The sequence below is a fragment of the Pipistrellus hanaki genome, assembly GCF_964339955.1.
Source record: "Pipistrellus hanaki genome assembly, chromosome: 14".
Taxonomy (NCBI): Eukaryota; Metazoa; Chordata; class Mammalia; order Chiroptera; family Vespertilionidae; genus Pipistrellus; species Pipistrellus hanaki.
In genome coordinates, this window is record NC_140516.1 from 24,651,719 (window position 1) to 24,669,621 (window position 17,903).

The 17,903-nt window shown below is 42.5% G+C and overlaps 1 protein-coding gene across 5 annotated transcripts in view; it reads left to right on the forward strand.

The window, feature by feature from the left end:
• The window catches only part of FAM13C (family with sequence similarity 13 member C), a 120,803-nt gene that overhangs the window by 78,224 nt on the left and 24,676 nt on the right, over positions 1-17,903 (forward strand). For all 5 annotated transcript variants that reach the window (XM_084904809.1, XM_084904810.1, XM_084904806.1 and 2 more), the window contains one exon: positions 7,317-7,401. In XM_084904809.1, the coding sequence (XP_084760935.1) occupies positions 7,317-7,401 (85 nt within the window). The remainder of the gene's footprint in view (positions 1-7,316; positions 7,402-17,903) is intronic.

A 17,903-nucleotide genomic window follows, 5' to 3' on the forward strand; every position in this document is an offset into this window, starting at 1 on the left:
CATGTCATAGCAAGCAGTTGAGTGGCCTTAGTATATCATTAGCATATTACACTTTGATTGGTTGAACAGATGACCAGACAACCGGACACTTGGCATATTAGGTTTTTATTATATAGGATTCTGCACCCCCAATCCCTGCCAGCTTTTAAAAAATATTTCTGCTGGTCATAAGACCAAAATTTTGCCTAAAAACTGATTTTTTGAATTTTTTTTCCTACAGAGTAATTTTCCCCCCCAACATTACTTACAGAGAAGCAACTATGTACCCAACTCCAGGTTTGGTGCTGGGGTGGGGTGTGTAGGGACTGCAATAGAAGAATTAAACTTGTCATCCTTGCTTTTCAGGGATTTATAGTGAGTGATATAAATCAGCTCATATCACAGAGCCTGGCCTTGCTCGTGTTGGTATCTTTTACCCTTTTTTAGGACACTGCTGGTTTTCTTAGAGCTATAATACTCATTTTTAGGCAAACAAAAGCTTAATTTTCTTGCTTTCTAACAAAAATACTAGTATTTGAGAGACTGGCTGATGCTTTCCAGTGTGACCTGCCATCTTCAGAGGCATCGGTGGGTATTTTATTTCATTTTCCAGTGGGATGGTTATTAATTCCTAATATCCATTTAATTTTAGAATTTACAGTAGTCTCATGAGAGAAAATAAAGGGCCTACAGGCCAGCATACTTGGATGGTTTTCAACACAAAATGAGCCAGTGGCAGAGTTGGGATTCAAAGCCCCAGTGGACCCTCTACTAGTAATGTACAAACATTTTATTAAATGTAGTTTTTAAGCAGAATAATGTTCAGGGCTAAAAAGGAACTTAAGTAGCCAAAAACAATAATTATATGCGCTACAATGCAGACTAGATTAGTGCACTTAGCCTATAGGGTATAATTGATGTTCTGGAAAGAAATGATTTGTTAGGGGTTTGTCCATCTTAATACCTGTGCTTTTGGATAATTTAAGTACTAAAACTCCAGAGAGAAACAATTAACACATTAAGTGCTCAGTCAGTCACCAGTGACTGACACTATACTTTCCGTCCGAAAGAAAAAACAGGCTGGGCACTTAACATGTTAAAGCCCATTCTATGAGTTGAAATGGGACATCTTCTACTCTTAGAAAATCAAGGTCTTATCTAGAAACTCAGAGTCCTGAATTAGATAGTTTTGTGTTAACAAAACTATTATTTTCTCTCAAACATCCTGGTTATTTAATAAAGCGAACAGAGTGAGGATAGCACGATGAGGTAGAGCTAAGCACAGGTTGAAATCATTTGGTTTTGGTTATAGTGTGTTGTGGGGGTATTGTTTTTCTGTAAGTACTGCTAGCACTACTTTAAGACCTGGATCTTCTTATCAACAGAGGCTACTTGAAGTGACAGCTTGTTCTTTTCCATTGAGTTTCTCCTTTGGGTATTACAGAACCAACCCACACAGAGGAAACTGGGATGGGTTGAGTCAGGTGTGACATCCTTCAGTTAGAATTGGCTGCAAAGTATGCTGGGACATAAGCAACTCCAGGAGAGATTCAGGCAGGAGGCAAATGAGGATGCCAGAGAGCTGAGGGTCAGGGAAAGGATATTGTCCCTGGGAAAGGTAAGCTAGTAATCAGGCAAGCAAGGCAATATTTCTGTGGGTCAAGGCCCTAAGGATTAGCAAAATATTTCTCAAAAGTGCAAACCTTGGACTTTCTGCACCAAAATGACCCTGCCCCACCCCCACTGAATCCAAGTCTCTGGGGTGATTCCTGGTTGGGAGTGCACATCTTTAACATACTCCTCAGTGACTTATACGTGTATTTAAATATACAAACCACAGCAGCAGGGGTCTTGAATTTGATTATTCCAAAGAGCCTCCAAGTATTGCCTAAAGGGTCCAGCAAAACAAACTGATACACAGTGGCAGTCTCTCTATTGGTTGCCTCCTGTCCTACTCATTGTGCTGTGTCCAGCAGTGAACAATGGGGGCATGGGTCCAGCCCTTCTGGAGCTGGAAAGAGCCAATAAACAAGTAGGCAAATAAAAGTGACTTATTGTAGTGAACATGAGGGAGGAAATAAACAAGGCAGTAACAAAGAAATGGGGGCCCTGTTTAGATAAGGTAATCAGCACTGGCTCTAGAATTCGATGGAAATTTGATGTGAAGCAGTGACAGCTGAATTGGGCCTGGGGAGGTGGGGGCAGAGAGGAGGTTGAAAGGAAGGGTGTGTGTGTGTATGTGTGTGTGTATGCACAGAAAACATAAGAACTCAGGGAAGAAAAGTGGTAAATAGACATGGAGAAATTCAGGGACCAAGTTATATTCCCAAATTTGAGCAGATTTCCAATTTGAGTTTGCTTCCTATCACCATAGAGAATCTATATACGGTTCTTTGATAGATAAAGGGATGGGAGAGGGCCACTAAACCTCTTCATAGAAATGAAAAGTTGACCCTGCTTTGCAACTGGTGAATTGCAGACCAGGGCACCCGAAAATAGCATTTAACCATCAGCCTGTGTGGGTGCTCTCCATTCCAACCCAATTAAAGTGGGACCTGGTAATTGTAGAGGAGAGAAAATGAGTGGAGTATTTTCTAAAACAAGCAGCATATTTTCCATTATGTAAAAGAGAAAAAGTAGCTTTTAGAAAACCACACCTAGGTTATGTGGACCGCTCTTTCGTAACCAGATGGGAACGTTGGAGAAACAGAGATACTTGTTGTTGCTCTTTAGGCTAGGATCCATCAACCTTTGCTCACTTTCCCTGCAGATTCTAGAAAACCATTTAGGGAGACATTGCCGCTAAACCTGGAAACGCAGTAGCAGGCTGGGCCCCAGGGATGGGCTGGTGATAGCCTTACAGGGAGTGGAGGTCCTAGAAAGAGAAGGGCTAGAACGAGGTTGCATTAGGACCACAGGGATTTACTGCCCTTGGTTTTTCTGTAGGGGGAAACCATATTTATGCGTGAAAAGTTGCCAAGTCAGGCATGATCTTGGAGCTGCTTACTCGTCTTTCCCTGGGTTTACAGTCTCTTTCCTGCACAGCCCTATGACGCTAATAACTGTCCTTATAATTTGATTCATTCGCCTGTGTATTAACTGTCTTCCCACTAGACTGTAAGTCCCACAAGGAAGGGGCTGACATCAGTTTCATACTCCACAGCCTAGTGCAGCTCTCTGTACTTTGGAAGCTGTCAGAGGGAGGGAGCAGTGTGCTGGTATGATATCTGCAGGGGGCATGGCCCTTGCCTGCATGGTACACAGTGCCCATGGGCCCTCTCACCAGTGGCTCTTTGTGGTTCAGCCATGATGACATGACCCATTAGCAGGATATGAATGTGACAGTGGCATGGATTGCTCATAGGTAAAGACTCCTGTCCTGGGATCTTGGGTCATCAGGAGAGATATCCCTTTATGACCCCACCCCATACAGAGTATTCGAGTCCCCACCTTTTGTCTGCTGAGAAACAGGCTGTTCTCAGGTCATAGGTCATAGGTGTGGTGAAGGAGATCATCAGTAACAGGTAGTCTGCAGAGTTTCTTCCATCTTGTCCTCAATGCATCGCAGTTAATGTTGAGCCTTCTATGTGGAGTCTTGTCCCTTGAGTCCCTCATCTTCTCTCTCCTGTTCTAGTTGACTTTTTTTTTTTTACCCTTCCCCATTCTTTTAAGCTTACTACTATTTAGTATCTCAGAGGAATAAACCAGGTAGGTAAATATCTCCTTTGAAGCTTAGAGTCTCATTTCTGCTTCCATATGAGTACAGGGAAAGGGGTGGGGGAGGGGGAGGAAGATGGGTAATAGCCCCATTACTACTTTTAGCCATCATATAGTCTCCACATTATTTCTTACTCTCTGTGGGAGTTTAGAGTCTTCTGAATGTGAGCTGACATACTGCTATGCAGTGAATTATTTGCTGTTTGTTTATGTTGCATGAATAGTTGGTTCAGTTCCACAAACACTGCCTAAGCACTGATTCCATGCCAGACTCTGTGCTCCCATCTTCAGGATAGGTGCACGTTTGTCTCTCTCTCCTCTAAAGCTGGAAGGATATTTAGAAGGCACCTAATCTCGGCTCCTTACTAGACAGATGCAGAAAGTAAGGCCCTAGGAGGTAAAGGGATGAGTCAAGGCCTTAGAGTTGGAGCAGAACTTGGCTCTGCCCAGCACTTCTGGGGTTTGGAGATATGTATACTAACCAGCGAGTCCAGTACTTGAGAGTTTGACAAACACTGGTGTTGTGCAAAGTGTTCTCCATGCTTGCCCTCATTTAATTATTAGAGCAAGTGCTCTTGTCACTGTTGTTATTACATCCTTTTTACAGATGAAGAAATAAGGCTTAAAATAGCCAAGATGCATTCCCACAGTCAGATGCATAGTATGTAGGAGAACTGACAGGGCCTCTGGCTCTGTGTGAAGGTCATGTCCTCTTCTGCTTTGTATACAGGAGCAACTGGAGTTTATGAGAGGCGGCTCAGTTGGTTCAGTTTGTTCTACATCCTCCTCCCTCTAATTGTAGAATTGTAGGGAGGGACTGATCCTTCCATATATATATATATATATATATATATATATATATATATATTTACCATTTCAACTTTTAAAAAAATATTTTTATTAATTTTAGAGAGAGAAAGAGAGAAAAACATGTAAACATCAATAATGAGAGAGAATCATCTATTGGCTGCCGCCTGCATGCCCTCTGTAGGGATCTAGCCCACAACCTGTGGCCATGAGCTCCAACTAAGAATCGAACTATGACCTGGTTCATAGGATGATGCTCAACTACTGAACCACACCCATCAGGCCCATTTAACTATTTTAAGTACATAGTTCAGTAGTCTTAAGTAATTCATCTTGTTGTGTACCCATCATCACCATCTATCTCCAGAGTTTTATTCATCTTTCCAATCTGAAACTGTATGCTACCTTGTCATTGTGCCCTAATATGGCCTTCTGCGCCTGTGCTTCCCTGGTGTCTCTGTCTCTCTGTCTCTGTGTGTCTGTCTCTCTCTCCAGTCATACTGAACTCTTAGGACCTCATTCTACTTTAGTTCCCTCTTTAAAGACCCCATCTACAAATGCAGTCACATGGGGGTTGGAGCCTCAGCATATGAACTTAGGAGAGACATAACTCAGTCTATAATATAGCTCTTGGCTATTGTGAATAATGTTGCTATAAATAGCGGTGTACACATGTTTGTTTGAGTCTCTGCTTTTAATACTTTTTGGGTATATAGCCAGCAGTGGAACTGCTGGATCATGTAATAATGCTATTTTTAATTTTTTGGTTTTTTTTCCCCTACTGTATCAGCTATACCATTTTACATTCTCATGGCATTATTTCTTAATTTTTCTTAACTAATGAATAATTTTGCTCTGTTTTTAGAGGTCACTCTGATAGCCAAGGTCTTCCAGTAGGGAGCTAGCTAGCCTTGGAACTGTTTTTTTTTTTTGTTTTGCTTTTTGCCTCTCAGATGTTTGGTTACTAAATCTTTCTAGAAACTTGGTGCCCTTGTTCCTCCTGCTGTATGTCCTGTCAGCAACCTTGGGCTCTTGCTTCCATACTTAGCTGCTGGGAAAACATCCCAGAAAGGAGGGGGAAGCAGTGAAAACTGGCCTGGTCTCAGTTAGATGCTTTATCCGAGCTGTGGGCCTTTGGGCAGTAGGCCTTGAGCACAGCGGGGGTTTGTACCCGGTCTCGCCCCATCTCTGAGCATGCAGAGAGGGGACCCTGAGCTTGCTCAGGCACTCGCCACCTTCACAATGGCCAAGAGACAATAGATTAAGATGTTCCTCAATAAGCAGCTTTAACACTGCTGTAGGTTCATGTCGACTCATGGTAATAGAAAGAATTAGAGTGTGTGTGTGGGGGAGAGTGGGTGTGTATGGAGGGAGGGCTTGGGGTGTGAGGAGATGTTGGGGGTAGGTGTTTATGTGATGCAGAATATGAGGGTGTGTATGAGGGGAAAGGATGTGTGATGTGTATATAAATTAGGGTGTGAGAGTGGGGGTTAGGGATGAGGGTGTGTGGTAAGTAGTGTGTGCATAAGGTAAGGTGTATGTGTGTGGAATAGGGGACAGAAGGGATGACCATGAGAAGGAATGAGTATGTATATGGAGTGGATATGAGGTATTTGGGTGTTAAAATACTTGGTTGAGTAGGCAGATGGAGATAAAGATATGTATAGGCTGGGAATGGGGATATGCAGGAATAGGGTATGGAGGTGAGGCAGATGGGGGTGGGGGGTGGGGAATAGGGTATGTGGATGGTGGGGTGTGAGTCGTTGTGTGTGTGTGTTTGTGTGTGTGTGTGTGTGTGTGTGTGTGTGTGTGTGTTGGAGGGTCGTAGTAAAGAAAGGACTGGTGGCTCCATTCCAGGTAGCTGCTCCTGCCAGGAGCCTGGTGGGTGGAGGAGCTGCTGAGGCCTGCAGAGCTTCCCAGCTGCGGGGGAGTCGTGCCTTGCTGGGGACTCAGGCGTGACTCACTTTCACCTGGTTGGAATTAATTTGCTGGGCATCTGCATCATGGCAGGAATGTGCGTCAGCCTGTATGACTTTGTTCTTTTTAAGAACCAATTGTGCTGGGAGCTATGAAAGATAAATTGCTTCTCCTTGGCCCACACTGAATGACCAAGATCATTTTCCTCACTCCACCTATTCTGTTCTTGATCAAAGGCCACTACAAACATTCCAAGTGAGAGAAGTAACTTCAGGAGACACGCACACACACGCATACACACACTCACAAGCACACAACCCCCACATACAAATGTAGATAAGGGAGCCCCAGAGCAGCTCTCAGATGCCAGGTGGCCTCTGCAGCAGTAACTCTGTGTGCACTGCGGTCTGCTGCAGTCTTTGCGGTGTAGGGATGCTGGCTTTTGTGAATGGTAGCCTGGGAGGGGCCAATGTCATCTGCTCCTGATGTCAGCACAATGAATGAAACACTTGCAGAACGTAAAGCCTCCAGCACCCGGGAAGCAGACACCTTCTCAGATTGGTTTTCTGGCTGCAGCGTCTCTTGCTGACGAAATCACTAGTCCCATGTGTCCCTGATAACCCACAAACGTTAGGTTTTAAATTAGGCAGGAACTGAGGCTGCATGAGGACTAATGCAAGCTGATTCTGGCACAGCCACCTCTGCCTGAAGCAGCTGTGCCCACCACCCTCTTCCTGGCAAGCACTGGAGAAGGCTGTTTACAAGATCTGCAGACCCACTGTTGTGCGTTAGCCATCTACTTAGCTAGCCCGATGTTCTGCTTTTGCTGGCAGAATTCCTTGCTGAAGCTCCAAGCCCTCGAAACTGATCTGTGCTCTGCGTTTTTGACAAACCAGGAAGAAGCTGCTCAGGTGCATGGAATCAAGGACCCAGCCCCAGCGTCCACCCAGAGTGTGCCTGCTGAAGGGGCTGATGCTGCAGGTAAGAGGCTGGGCGGGGGGAGGTCCTCGTTTTACCCTCAGAATAGTTTAGCTTTTGCTGCTTCATCCTAAACCACTGTGGGAAAGGGTGCCTGGTGCAACATGAAAGCTGAAGAGGTGCTTGGGTTACCCCCAGGGGAGCTGAGAGGGAGCAGGAGGAATTAAGATGTGCTCTGATATAGAACCTTCTCTTCAACTGGGGGCCAAGAGTCAGAGACAGACCTACAGAAATGAGGAGGTGGGGGGGAGAGGGTTAGCGGGACTCCCAGACTTCATTTTCCTGTGTGGTATCATGTGACAAACAAGTCCTTATTTTATATTGCTGGACTTAGATAATCTTGCTTGCAACTCGTTGAGTTTCGAGACTCATGACATTTCTGAGGTGTTGAGGGATGGGAGAATTTCAACATTGCTATTTCCTTTCTTCTATATTGCTCATATGATGGTCTGTCAACACAGGGAAAGTGGAGGAGAGTGGTATATTCATTCTGATCCCAAATTGTCTTGTTCTGTCTCATTTCTTTAGCATTAATTTCTGTGTTGAGAAGTCTCAAAATTGGATCTTATTTGTCTGTTAGTTCCTCTAGTTTTAATCTAGGGGATGGTAGGGTGGCTAACTAGCAGGAGACAAATTAATACTCCCAGGAAGACGTAGGAAACATTAACTTATGTGAGTAGAAATGAGAGCACAAATGGGTCAGGTTTGCAGATTGGTGTCTGGGTCGATGGTAAAAATTGGTGAGCTTGCTTCATAGATGACACCTATTATCTCCAGGAACTGCAGGAAGAGATTTACAAAGTGATCTATTTTAGTATTGTTACTGATAGTACATTTAAGACATTACTATTTAAAACAGACCCATGTGGTATAAGCAGGCAAAATACTCTTCTCCAGTTTTGGAATGTTTATTAGTAACAGTGGTTAATAGCTATTGATTGGTAGCTGTACTTATTATTACTGAAGACTTTCTATGATCCAGGCACTGGTCAGAGCATTTTGTATCTATTATGTTAAATTCTTAAACTGACCTGTGAAATTAAACTATTCAGTACAGTAAGGACACTGAGGCCTAAGACAATCCTGCTAGCAAGTAGTGCTTTTCCCCATGGATGCAGGTGGCCAGCTGGCTGTCCTTATTGCCTGGTGGGGCTCCCCTGCTCTGTTGGCTATTGTGTTTGGATGAGATGCAAGTAAAATTGAGCAGGAGCCAGTGTCAATCCAATTAGAGATTTTATTCATATTATTAGACAATGCCCTTCTTCTTCTTTCACCAATCCCAAAAAACAGCATTCAAAACTATAGAAAAGACTCATGCCAAATACAAATTTAACTTTTGAATTACCTGATGATGTTTTATATTGTACACAAGTGTCTGGGAAAGAGTGTTTACTAAGCAATGGATATATGTATTTTTAATTTTTTATTATTGAGAGTATTATGGATGTCCCATTGCCCCCATTATGTGTATATTTTTAATTACGAGTTTTGTATGTGTATAGATTTGTCATTTTTTCAAAAGGTCAAGAATAGTTTTGCATTTTCTCATTTTAGATGGACTGGATTTTGTACAAGCTTATTAACACTCCTTGTCAAAGGGGAATACATACTGAGTTTACATCCGAATTGCTCATACAAAGGAGCTGTCAATATATTCCATGTTAAGTGTCAAATGGGAGAAACAGGCAGAAGTCTCCTCACAGATAACGCTTGTGGGTTGGATGTTGGATTTTCCAAAATATAGGTGAATCTGGGAAGTCTATGAAAAAGATTTCCACTCTCCCTCCCTCTGTCTCCCTCCCCTTCTCCCTCCCCCCCTCTCCCTCCCCGTCTCCCTCCCCTTCTCCCTCCCCTTCTCCCTCCCCTTCTCCCTCCCCTTCTCCCTCCTCCTCTCCCTCCCCCCGTCTCCCTCCCCTTCTCCCTCCCCCTCCCACTCCTCCTCTCCCTTTCCCTCTCCCTCCCTTTGTCCCTTTCCTTTCCCCTCCCCCTCTCCTTTTCTCCCTTTCCCCTTCCCCCTCCCCTCCCCCTCCATCCTCTTCCCCTTCCCCCTCCCCTCCCCCTTTCCCTTTCCTTCTCCCTCTTATTCTTCCTCTCTCTCTCCAATAGGCAGCAATAGCTCTTGCATGTTTTCAAAGATAAAGCCCATCCCAAAGTTTCTCATCTTCGTTGAGCTTATTGGTAAGGAGTGTCCATTAACTAACATGACTGCATGGGAGTTGATGTGGGGAAAGTGAAGAAATGCCAACCCCTATATTGGACCTTACAATACTTTGACACATTGTTTCCTCTAATTTTAAAGTAAAATCCTTTGATATAAAATGACTGACAGGCGTTTGGAAGAGGCTTTCAAGTTATGGGGTGGTTTGGTCTTTTTTTGGTTTCACAAGACACACTTATAGGAAGGCCATACATTTTATAATCCTTTTTTTCAAAAGGAAAAACAATTTTCCCATAGTAGATCAGCATTTCTTAATTTGGGGCTGTGAATGGATATGAGGAGTGATCTTTGAAACTTTAGTTGTTTGTATGCATATACAAATTCCCAATTGAGAGTTTGATTGCATAAAATTAGCACAGATGGCCATAAGTCTATAAAAGATTATAGTGACTTAAAATTTTCTCTAAAAATCTAGCATCTAGCCCTGAGATTTACATGTATATGAATATTCAATTAATAATTGTTAATATCAATAATTAGTGACAAAGACAAAATCCAAGTGATATTTACAGGAATACCTTGCTATAAATATACTATCAATTAACCATTAAAAACAAACATTCATAAATATAAATTGATGTTACTTAAGTAGATTTCAAACTTACTTTATAGTTAATTATGGCATGACTTAAGTGGGCATCTGAAATGATGGTCTGAGCAAAGTATAGTAGTCTCTATGTCTTGAGATCAAAATATTGACTTTTAATTGGATTTATAGTTGCAAAGGTCAGTCCTTCTTAGTAGATTACCTGAAATACTCCCTGTTCTAGAAACCCAGCTAAACACAGCACCTGCAGTCGGAGCACAGTCCGGCAGCCCTGGGAGGCACTGGGTTCTGGCTAGGGTTCCTGAACCTCCCTGCACATCATGATGATTAGGAGGCTTTTCAAATATCGGATCCTCAGTACTCATCTCTGGACAGTCCTGGACTCATTAAATTTCATAAACTTACTCCCTAATATTGGGAACCACTCTTCAACTGACAGTGTTTTGAATTATGAGAGGGAAGGGCAGGTTCTCTCAGGGTTTCTTTGCCTCTACCTCACCTCAGTGTCATCCATGTCATCAACTGGAAGAGTCTTACAGACCACAGGACATATAACTCAGGGTCTATGTCCAGTCAGCTTAGTCCATTTTTATCAGAAGGAGAAAGGTGCTTAGGCACCCAAGTCTACAGGCCAGAAATTGGTGGCATGGGGACCAGGACAAGGGATGGAGACAGACCCAGATTTGAGGGTATAGAGGCCCTTAAAGAAAAGTGATAGAGAGGGAACCAGCTGCAAGGCATCTTTGGAACTGTCCATAGTGTAACCAAATGTCTTCTTTGCCCAGGACCATTTTTTCTTTGTTTGTTTTAGCACTAAGTGTTCTACATGCTGGGAAATCCTTAGTCCTAGGCAATCCAGGACAGCTAGCCACCCCACTTGTAGATTGCAAATCACATACAACACTTGGGCCAAAAATCCCTCTAACTGAATGAATAGCCTCTTACAGCTGAAGCAAATGTTTCCTCTGTGGCATTAGTAAGCATCTATTCTGATGTTGTGAACGAAAAATGGAATGAGGTTGTCTTTTTAACTGCTTGTCACTTTCAAAGTATGCATGAGGACTGTTTGATGTTTCACATGACTAAGCAGAGTAATCCTGGTTCTGTCTGACCACAGGTGATTGACAGCACAGATTTTTGTAGCAAAAACTGTCACAAGATAACTGAAGACTTTTTACTAGAAATAATTAGAAGTACCTGATTAATTCTTTTATTATAAAACTAGAGGCCTGGTGCAAGAAATTCGTGCACAGGATGGGGGTGTCCCTCTGCCCCGCCTTAACCCTCTCCAATCTGGGACTCCTCGAGGGATGTTAAACTGCCCATTTAGACCCGATCTAATTAAATGGGCAGTCAGACATCCCTCTTACAATCCAGGACTGCTGGCTCCCACTGCTTGCCTGCTTGCCTTCCTGAAAGTCAAGAGGTAGTTTTTGTTATTTTAACCTCAGAATTGTACAGAATTCCAAATATCTTTGAGAAAGTTTACTCATTTTGTGTGTATGTGTGTGTGTGTGTGTGTGTGTGTGTGTGTGTGTGTGTGTTATTTCAATATCTTTCTTGAGCCTTTTTGTACAACCAATATGTATTACTGGTTGCTTTAACTAAAATAATGACTTCCACATGGAAAGTAGTATTTCATCTTGATGTCCTAAATTGGTTCCTTTAAAAGAAGTGATTTTCAAAACATTGACCAGAGCTGATTTCCTCTCCATATCCTTGGGGATATTTGACAATCTTTCCATATACTTTTGGTGTCACAGTTGGAGGGTGAGTGCTATTGGCATCTAGTGGGTGGAGGTCTGGGATGCTACTGAACATCCTGCAAGGCACAGGACCTCCTCACCACCCCCACTGCTCCAGCAGAGAACTATCTGGCCCAAAATGTCAATAGTTTCAAGGTTTAGAAACTTTACTTTAAAAGATTTTAAATTAATAATATCAGCATTAGCTAACAATTCTGAGAGCAGGTGCCATTATTATCCCCAGATGCAAGATGAGCAGGTAAACTTGAAGAGTTAATGCAATTTGCTGACAAGTTGTGGGGGTTGGGAGGAAAGGCAAGGAACGGGGGCTTCCTGACCTGCATAGTGTATTCCAGATGTTGTGAAATAGAATCTTATTTGTGCATATGGGTATAGGTGTTATACTTTTATTATTGGGGGAAATTGGGCAAAGTTTACAAGGGATTTATTTCTTACAACTTTCTGTGAAACTACAATGATCTCCATAAAAATGAATGAATACCTAAAAAAAAAATATTGGCTTGGGGTGTTTTATAAAATAATTACAAAGTTATTATGTTTGTTGTATTGTTTTCAAAATTCTTCCTAGAGAGTTTTACTATTTTCTTGACCCTTTTGTCATTTCTGTGTATTCCATAAGATCTCAAAAAAAAAAAAAAAATCCAGTTACTTATCAGACTAATAGTTTAGTGCTTACTATTCTATTTTTATTTTTAAATTCACTTTTGTGCTTACTTTTTAAGAGTAGATGGATTCATTTTCTGTAGCTGTGTTGCCTACTGGCCCACAGTGAAGGTCATCTGTACTGATAAGCCTCCTCATGGTTTGTGGGCTTTTTCTGTGGTTGCTTAGCATTCTACTCTTTGAAAAATATCAACATCATCTGCAGACTCAAAGTCATGACTCAACTTCCTCTTTCATGTCATTTCTGAAATGTAAAAATAAGATTATCCCAGGATCCATTTGCAAGTGTTAGCAGTGACCTGTTCATCACAAAGATACTAACTCATCCCTGTGCTTTGCTGCATATTGTTAAGTAGATTTTGTATCCATCGCAGAGCATTTAACCCAATCATCATTTGGTTTTGTTTTTAAACATCTGGTATGAAAAACTGCCATAGATTTCTGGAAAGCCCAAGTAAATTATATTTTTTGGTTCTGCCTTGTTCAGAAACAGATCTTTGCAGAATTTGATGTGCAAGTTGGGTGGATCTTGGACAGGTTATTTGATCTCTCTCTACTTCAGTTTCCTTTTCTATAAAATGGGAAAAGAATAGTATCTACTTTTTAGGACTTGTGAGAATGATGTAGCTAAATACGTATGAGGCTCTTAGCATATCCCCCAAGGTAAATGCTCAATAAATGTCAGCTTTCATTATTTTAAAAGCTGGGCATTTTTGCAATATTCAGAGCTTAGGTTGCATTTCCTCCAGTTGATACTGCTTACATTTGTCTTTAAATATCTACTCTGTTATAATTTCCAGCTACTTTCAAGATATCTATACACTATTAATACTCTTCATTCCCTAGGTCCCCTCCGGAGTTTGCATATGATTGACATTACACTGTCTCCCTTAAGCAAAAGTTATTTCTAACAGCAGTAATCTATATAGGTGATGGCTGAATAATTACCTCTATTACAGTTGAAACTACATGTATTACCATAAAACCTATCTTGTGATAAGACTATGACATAACTTGGACAGGTTATTTGATCTCTCTCTGCTTCAGTTTCCTTTTCTTTAAAATGGGAAAAGGATAGAATCTACTTAGGACTGTTGTGAGAATACTGTTAATAATTTTTTTTACTGTTCCTGTTAATAATATTTTTCTCTGATGCTTCATGGTCTCTGAAAGAGGGAGCTTCATATTAACCACTTGTTTTCCAAACAAAGTATTTTTAAATGATTTCAGAATTCATAGATGACAATATTATTCTCTGTAATTGCTGTTTCTGTAATTGCCTTGAAAGGAAGGAGAATATCAGTTTTACAGCAGAAACTTCTGGGTGATTATTTAAAAATTTCTTTAATTCAGTTTTTAAGGCAGGCCAAGAACTGTGTAACACACATTTTTCAGTTTTCCTCACTACAACCCTTTACAGAGGATTCTGAGTGACAAGGCTTGCCGGGCCCAGGACATAACAACAGTGAGCAAGTGGCATGTCAGCCCAAGCATAACAAACAGGGTTATAGTAATTTCTTTTAAATTAATAGATTTTATTTTTAAGATCAGTTTTATGATTTTTAAAAATTAGACAGTACAGAGAATTCTCACATACCCACTTGGTCAGCCACACTAACCCGGAACCCCTCTCCATCTGTCCATCCTAACCTTGGAGATGGCACTTCTCCTCTCTGTGGCCTCTGAGCAAAAGAGCTCATCAGTTTCCCCAGAGTTACTTATTGGGGTGACTTAGCCTTCCCTGTGTTCTCTCTAATGACCCTGTATTTAACCCCTACTGCCTTTAGGCACTCAAATTCGGCACATCCCACACCAAACCTCTGTGTTTCCATCAAGTGTTTTTGGGTTATTTTGTGTTTTGTCTTGGTGGCGCTCTTTGTGTGAGGCTGACTCGGAACTATGATGCTGGATCCTCATTAGAGTCATGCTTTGGGCTCATTTGGCTTTTAAAACCAGCGAAGGCTGGCGTTGGACACTTTGGAAAGTACCTGAATGTTACCTCTGAGCCCACCATGATGAGCAAACCCAAGAGTACAGATTAACAAATCCACAAAACAATGAATAATTTAGCCGAAACCGGTTTAGCTCAGTGGTAGAGCGTCGGTCTGCGGACTGAAAGGTCCCGGGTTCAATTCTGGTCAAGGGCATGTGCCTTGCTTGCGGGCACATCCCCTGTGGGGGGTGTGCAGGAGGCAACTGGTCGATGTTTCTCTCTCATCGACGTTTCTAGCTCTCTATCTCTCTCCCTTCCTCTCTGTAAAAAAAATCAATAAAAATATATTTAAAAAAACAAACAAAACAAAACAAAAAACAATGACTAATTTATTACTCAGTTAGATCTCAACAATCCATCTCAAGTGGTTTGCAAATAGAGGTTTCCTTAAATTTTGAAAGGCTTTAAAAACTTACATCAGAAAGATATATTTTTAAGTATGACTAACTCATTTAACAGCTGTAATACAGCATCTGCTTCTGCCTGGGGTTACCGCCAGATCAGAAGTGGTCTCCTGGCCTTCACACACTAATGATAATTACTTCTCTATGTTCCCAATGGCTCAGTGAATGGGCTGCCAGACGCACTCTTTGGCTCCCAGGGTTAGAGGTGTGGAGTCTTTTACCACGGGCACTAGTCAAACCTCCCTGAATGAACTGAACACAGTCATACCACCTTCCCTATTGCATTTAGAATGGAGATCATATTACTACCAGTCTCATGTGGCTGTTATGAAAATTAAATACATGCAAAAACTCTTATGACAAGTTGGAGGACATAGAGAATCACTCCATAAATAGTATATACAACTATTATGACAAGTTGGAGGACATAGAGAATCACTCCATAAATAGTATATACAACTATTATTCTTATCCTATATAATAAAGGGCCAATATGCAAATCGACTCAATGGCAGAAAAACTGGTTGCTATGAGGCGCACTGACTACCAGGGAGCAGGTGCGCAACGCAGGAGCTGTCCCCTGGTGGTCAGTGCGCTCCCATCGGGGGAGTGCTGCTCAGCCAGGCTCATGGCTGGCAAGTACAGCAGTGGTGGCGGGGAGCCTCTACAGCCTCTGTGGCAGAACTAAGGAAGTCTGACTGACAGTTTAGGCCTGCTCCCCTAAACTGTGAATTGGATATCCCCTAAGGGCTCCCGGACTCTGAGAGGGCACAGGCCAGGCTGAGGGACCCCCCCCCCCCCCCCCCCCCGGCTCCCGAATGCATGAATTTTGTGCACTGGGCCTCTAATTTATAAATAAGAACTGGTAGAAGGACAGCATGCTGATGGGCATGTTGGTTCTCATTTCAAATATTAACCCCATAGAGATTCCTATAGGGTATAGTTGTTGTTCAATAAGAGAAGGTACTCTTCAATTTTCTTACATTGATGATATTATTAAAATGATAGTTGTTATAGTTGTTGTTTTTTGGTTTTGTTTTTTTTTTTTAGCAGTTTCTATGCCCTATTTCAATGTTTCACCAAAAACATAGCTATACAAAAGATGCATGGGTGGACATTATTAGTTTTGATAGGAATTTATTTTAATATGTATTGTTAGAAAAAAATGTAACTAGCACATCAAATTCATGATTTCTTGGCCATTGTGGCCTAGAATGAAGCTGAAATTTTAAAAAGCTATAGGTTGAAATTAATCTATAAAATGCATAATAAATATGTAATTTTTATGTATATAACATGTACTTCTTTTATATATATAGTAGAGGCCTGGTGCATGAAAATTTATGCACTGGAGGGGGGATCCCTCAGCCTGGTCTGCTCCCTCTCACAGTCCAGGAGCCCTCAGGGGCAGGAGACGACCCAGTGATCAGGGGAAGGCGATACCCCGTTACACCTCTACTACTGCCACTGCCAGCAGCGCAAGCTTTGGCTATCCCTGGTTACCTGAACCTCAGGGGCCCTAGGCAGCTGGGTAGCACCATTCAGGCAGCACCATCCAAGGCTTGCCTGTGCCTCAGGCTGGCCCTGGGCAGCTGGGGGGTGGGGAATTCCTGAGGCAGGCGTGCAGAGCAGCTGGGCCACCTGGGGGTGGGCCTAGTCTTGATGTGCGCCTGCCGCCCTGGTGGGGCTGAGGGGACTGGGAAACCATGATCTTGTGGCTGTGGACGCTGCCATGTCTGAGGGCATGGTAGTCAATTAGCATATTCCCTCCTTAATGGCTGTAGGTGCCACTATCTTTGAAGGCGAAGCAGTTAATTAGCATATTCCCTCCTTATTGGCTATGGGGCACCACCACCTTTGTGATGGAGTGAGGCTCAGTTAGCATATCCCCTCTTTATGAGATAGGACTAGAGGCCTAGTGCATAAAAATCGTGCATGGGTAGGCTCCCTAGGCCTGGCTGGTGATCAGGGCCAGTCTGAGGGGTGACTGGCAGGGCGATCCAGGTTCCCCCTGGCCCCTGCCTTGGCTGGCCAGGCACCGCCTGCTTGTCGGCCCTGCTCCACACTGCCACCACTGGTCACCGCCTTCTGCTGACACCTGCCTTGGAGGCAACTGATGGGGGGGGATCAGGGGCAGCAATGTCCACTTGCTGTCCGGCCCTGCCCTACCCATGGGGTGATGGGGGGGAGGAGGCGTTGGCACCAGACTTGGCTGGCCTGGGGTCTGCAGGCTGAGGGCAGTTCCTGCATTGAGCGTCTGCCCTGTGGTGGTCAGTGTGCATTATAATGACTGGTCGTTCCACCAATTGTCCCACCAGTTGTTCTGCTGTTTGGTCAATTTGCATATTAGGCTTTTACTATATAGGATAATCACATACACACACACTACATATATATATATATCTAGTAAAAATGATTTCTGTGGTATAGCAAAAACTTGGTGAAGATAGTTTCATTTCATTCTCAGTCTTTTGAGGCAGGTACCATTATTCTCCTAATTTTACAGGTATAAAACTTGAGGTTCAGAAAGGTCCATTATTTGTGAAGTCCCTCAATAAGTGGTAGACATGGGATTCAAACTATCTTTGCCCTCTTTTGTGCTTCCTCTGTGGTGGTTTCTCACTTCTTTTCTCAAGAAGGTTTATTTTCCTTTTAAAAAGTTTTAATATTAACTTTGTTTTTTCCTCTCTATAAAATTGACTTTTTGTTACAGAAATTTTAGAAAATACAAAGCAGAAAAAGCAGAAAAAGAAGAAAAAGCATTTTTTTATTGTTGAAAGAACACATTCATGAGAGCTACATTTTTAGCAACTTTTAAAATTATAGGCAAAATAATTATAGGCAAAATCTCCTTTTCTATCACGGCCCTGTACGAGGGCTGGACAAGGTCGATGACCCCACTGGAGCCCCAGGA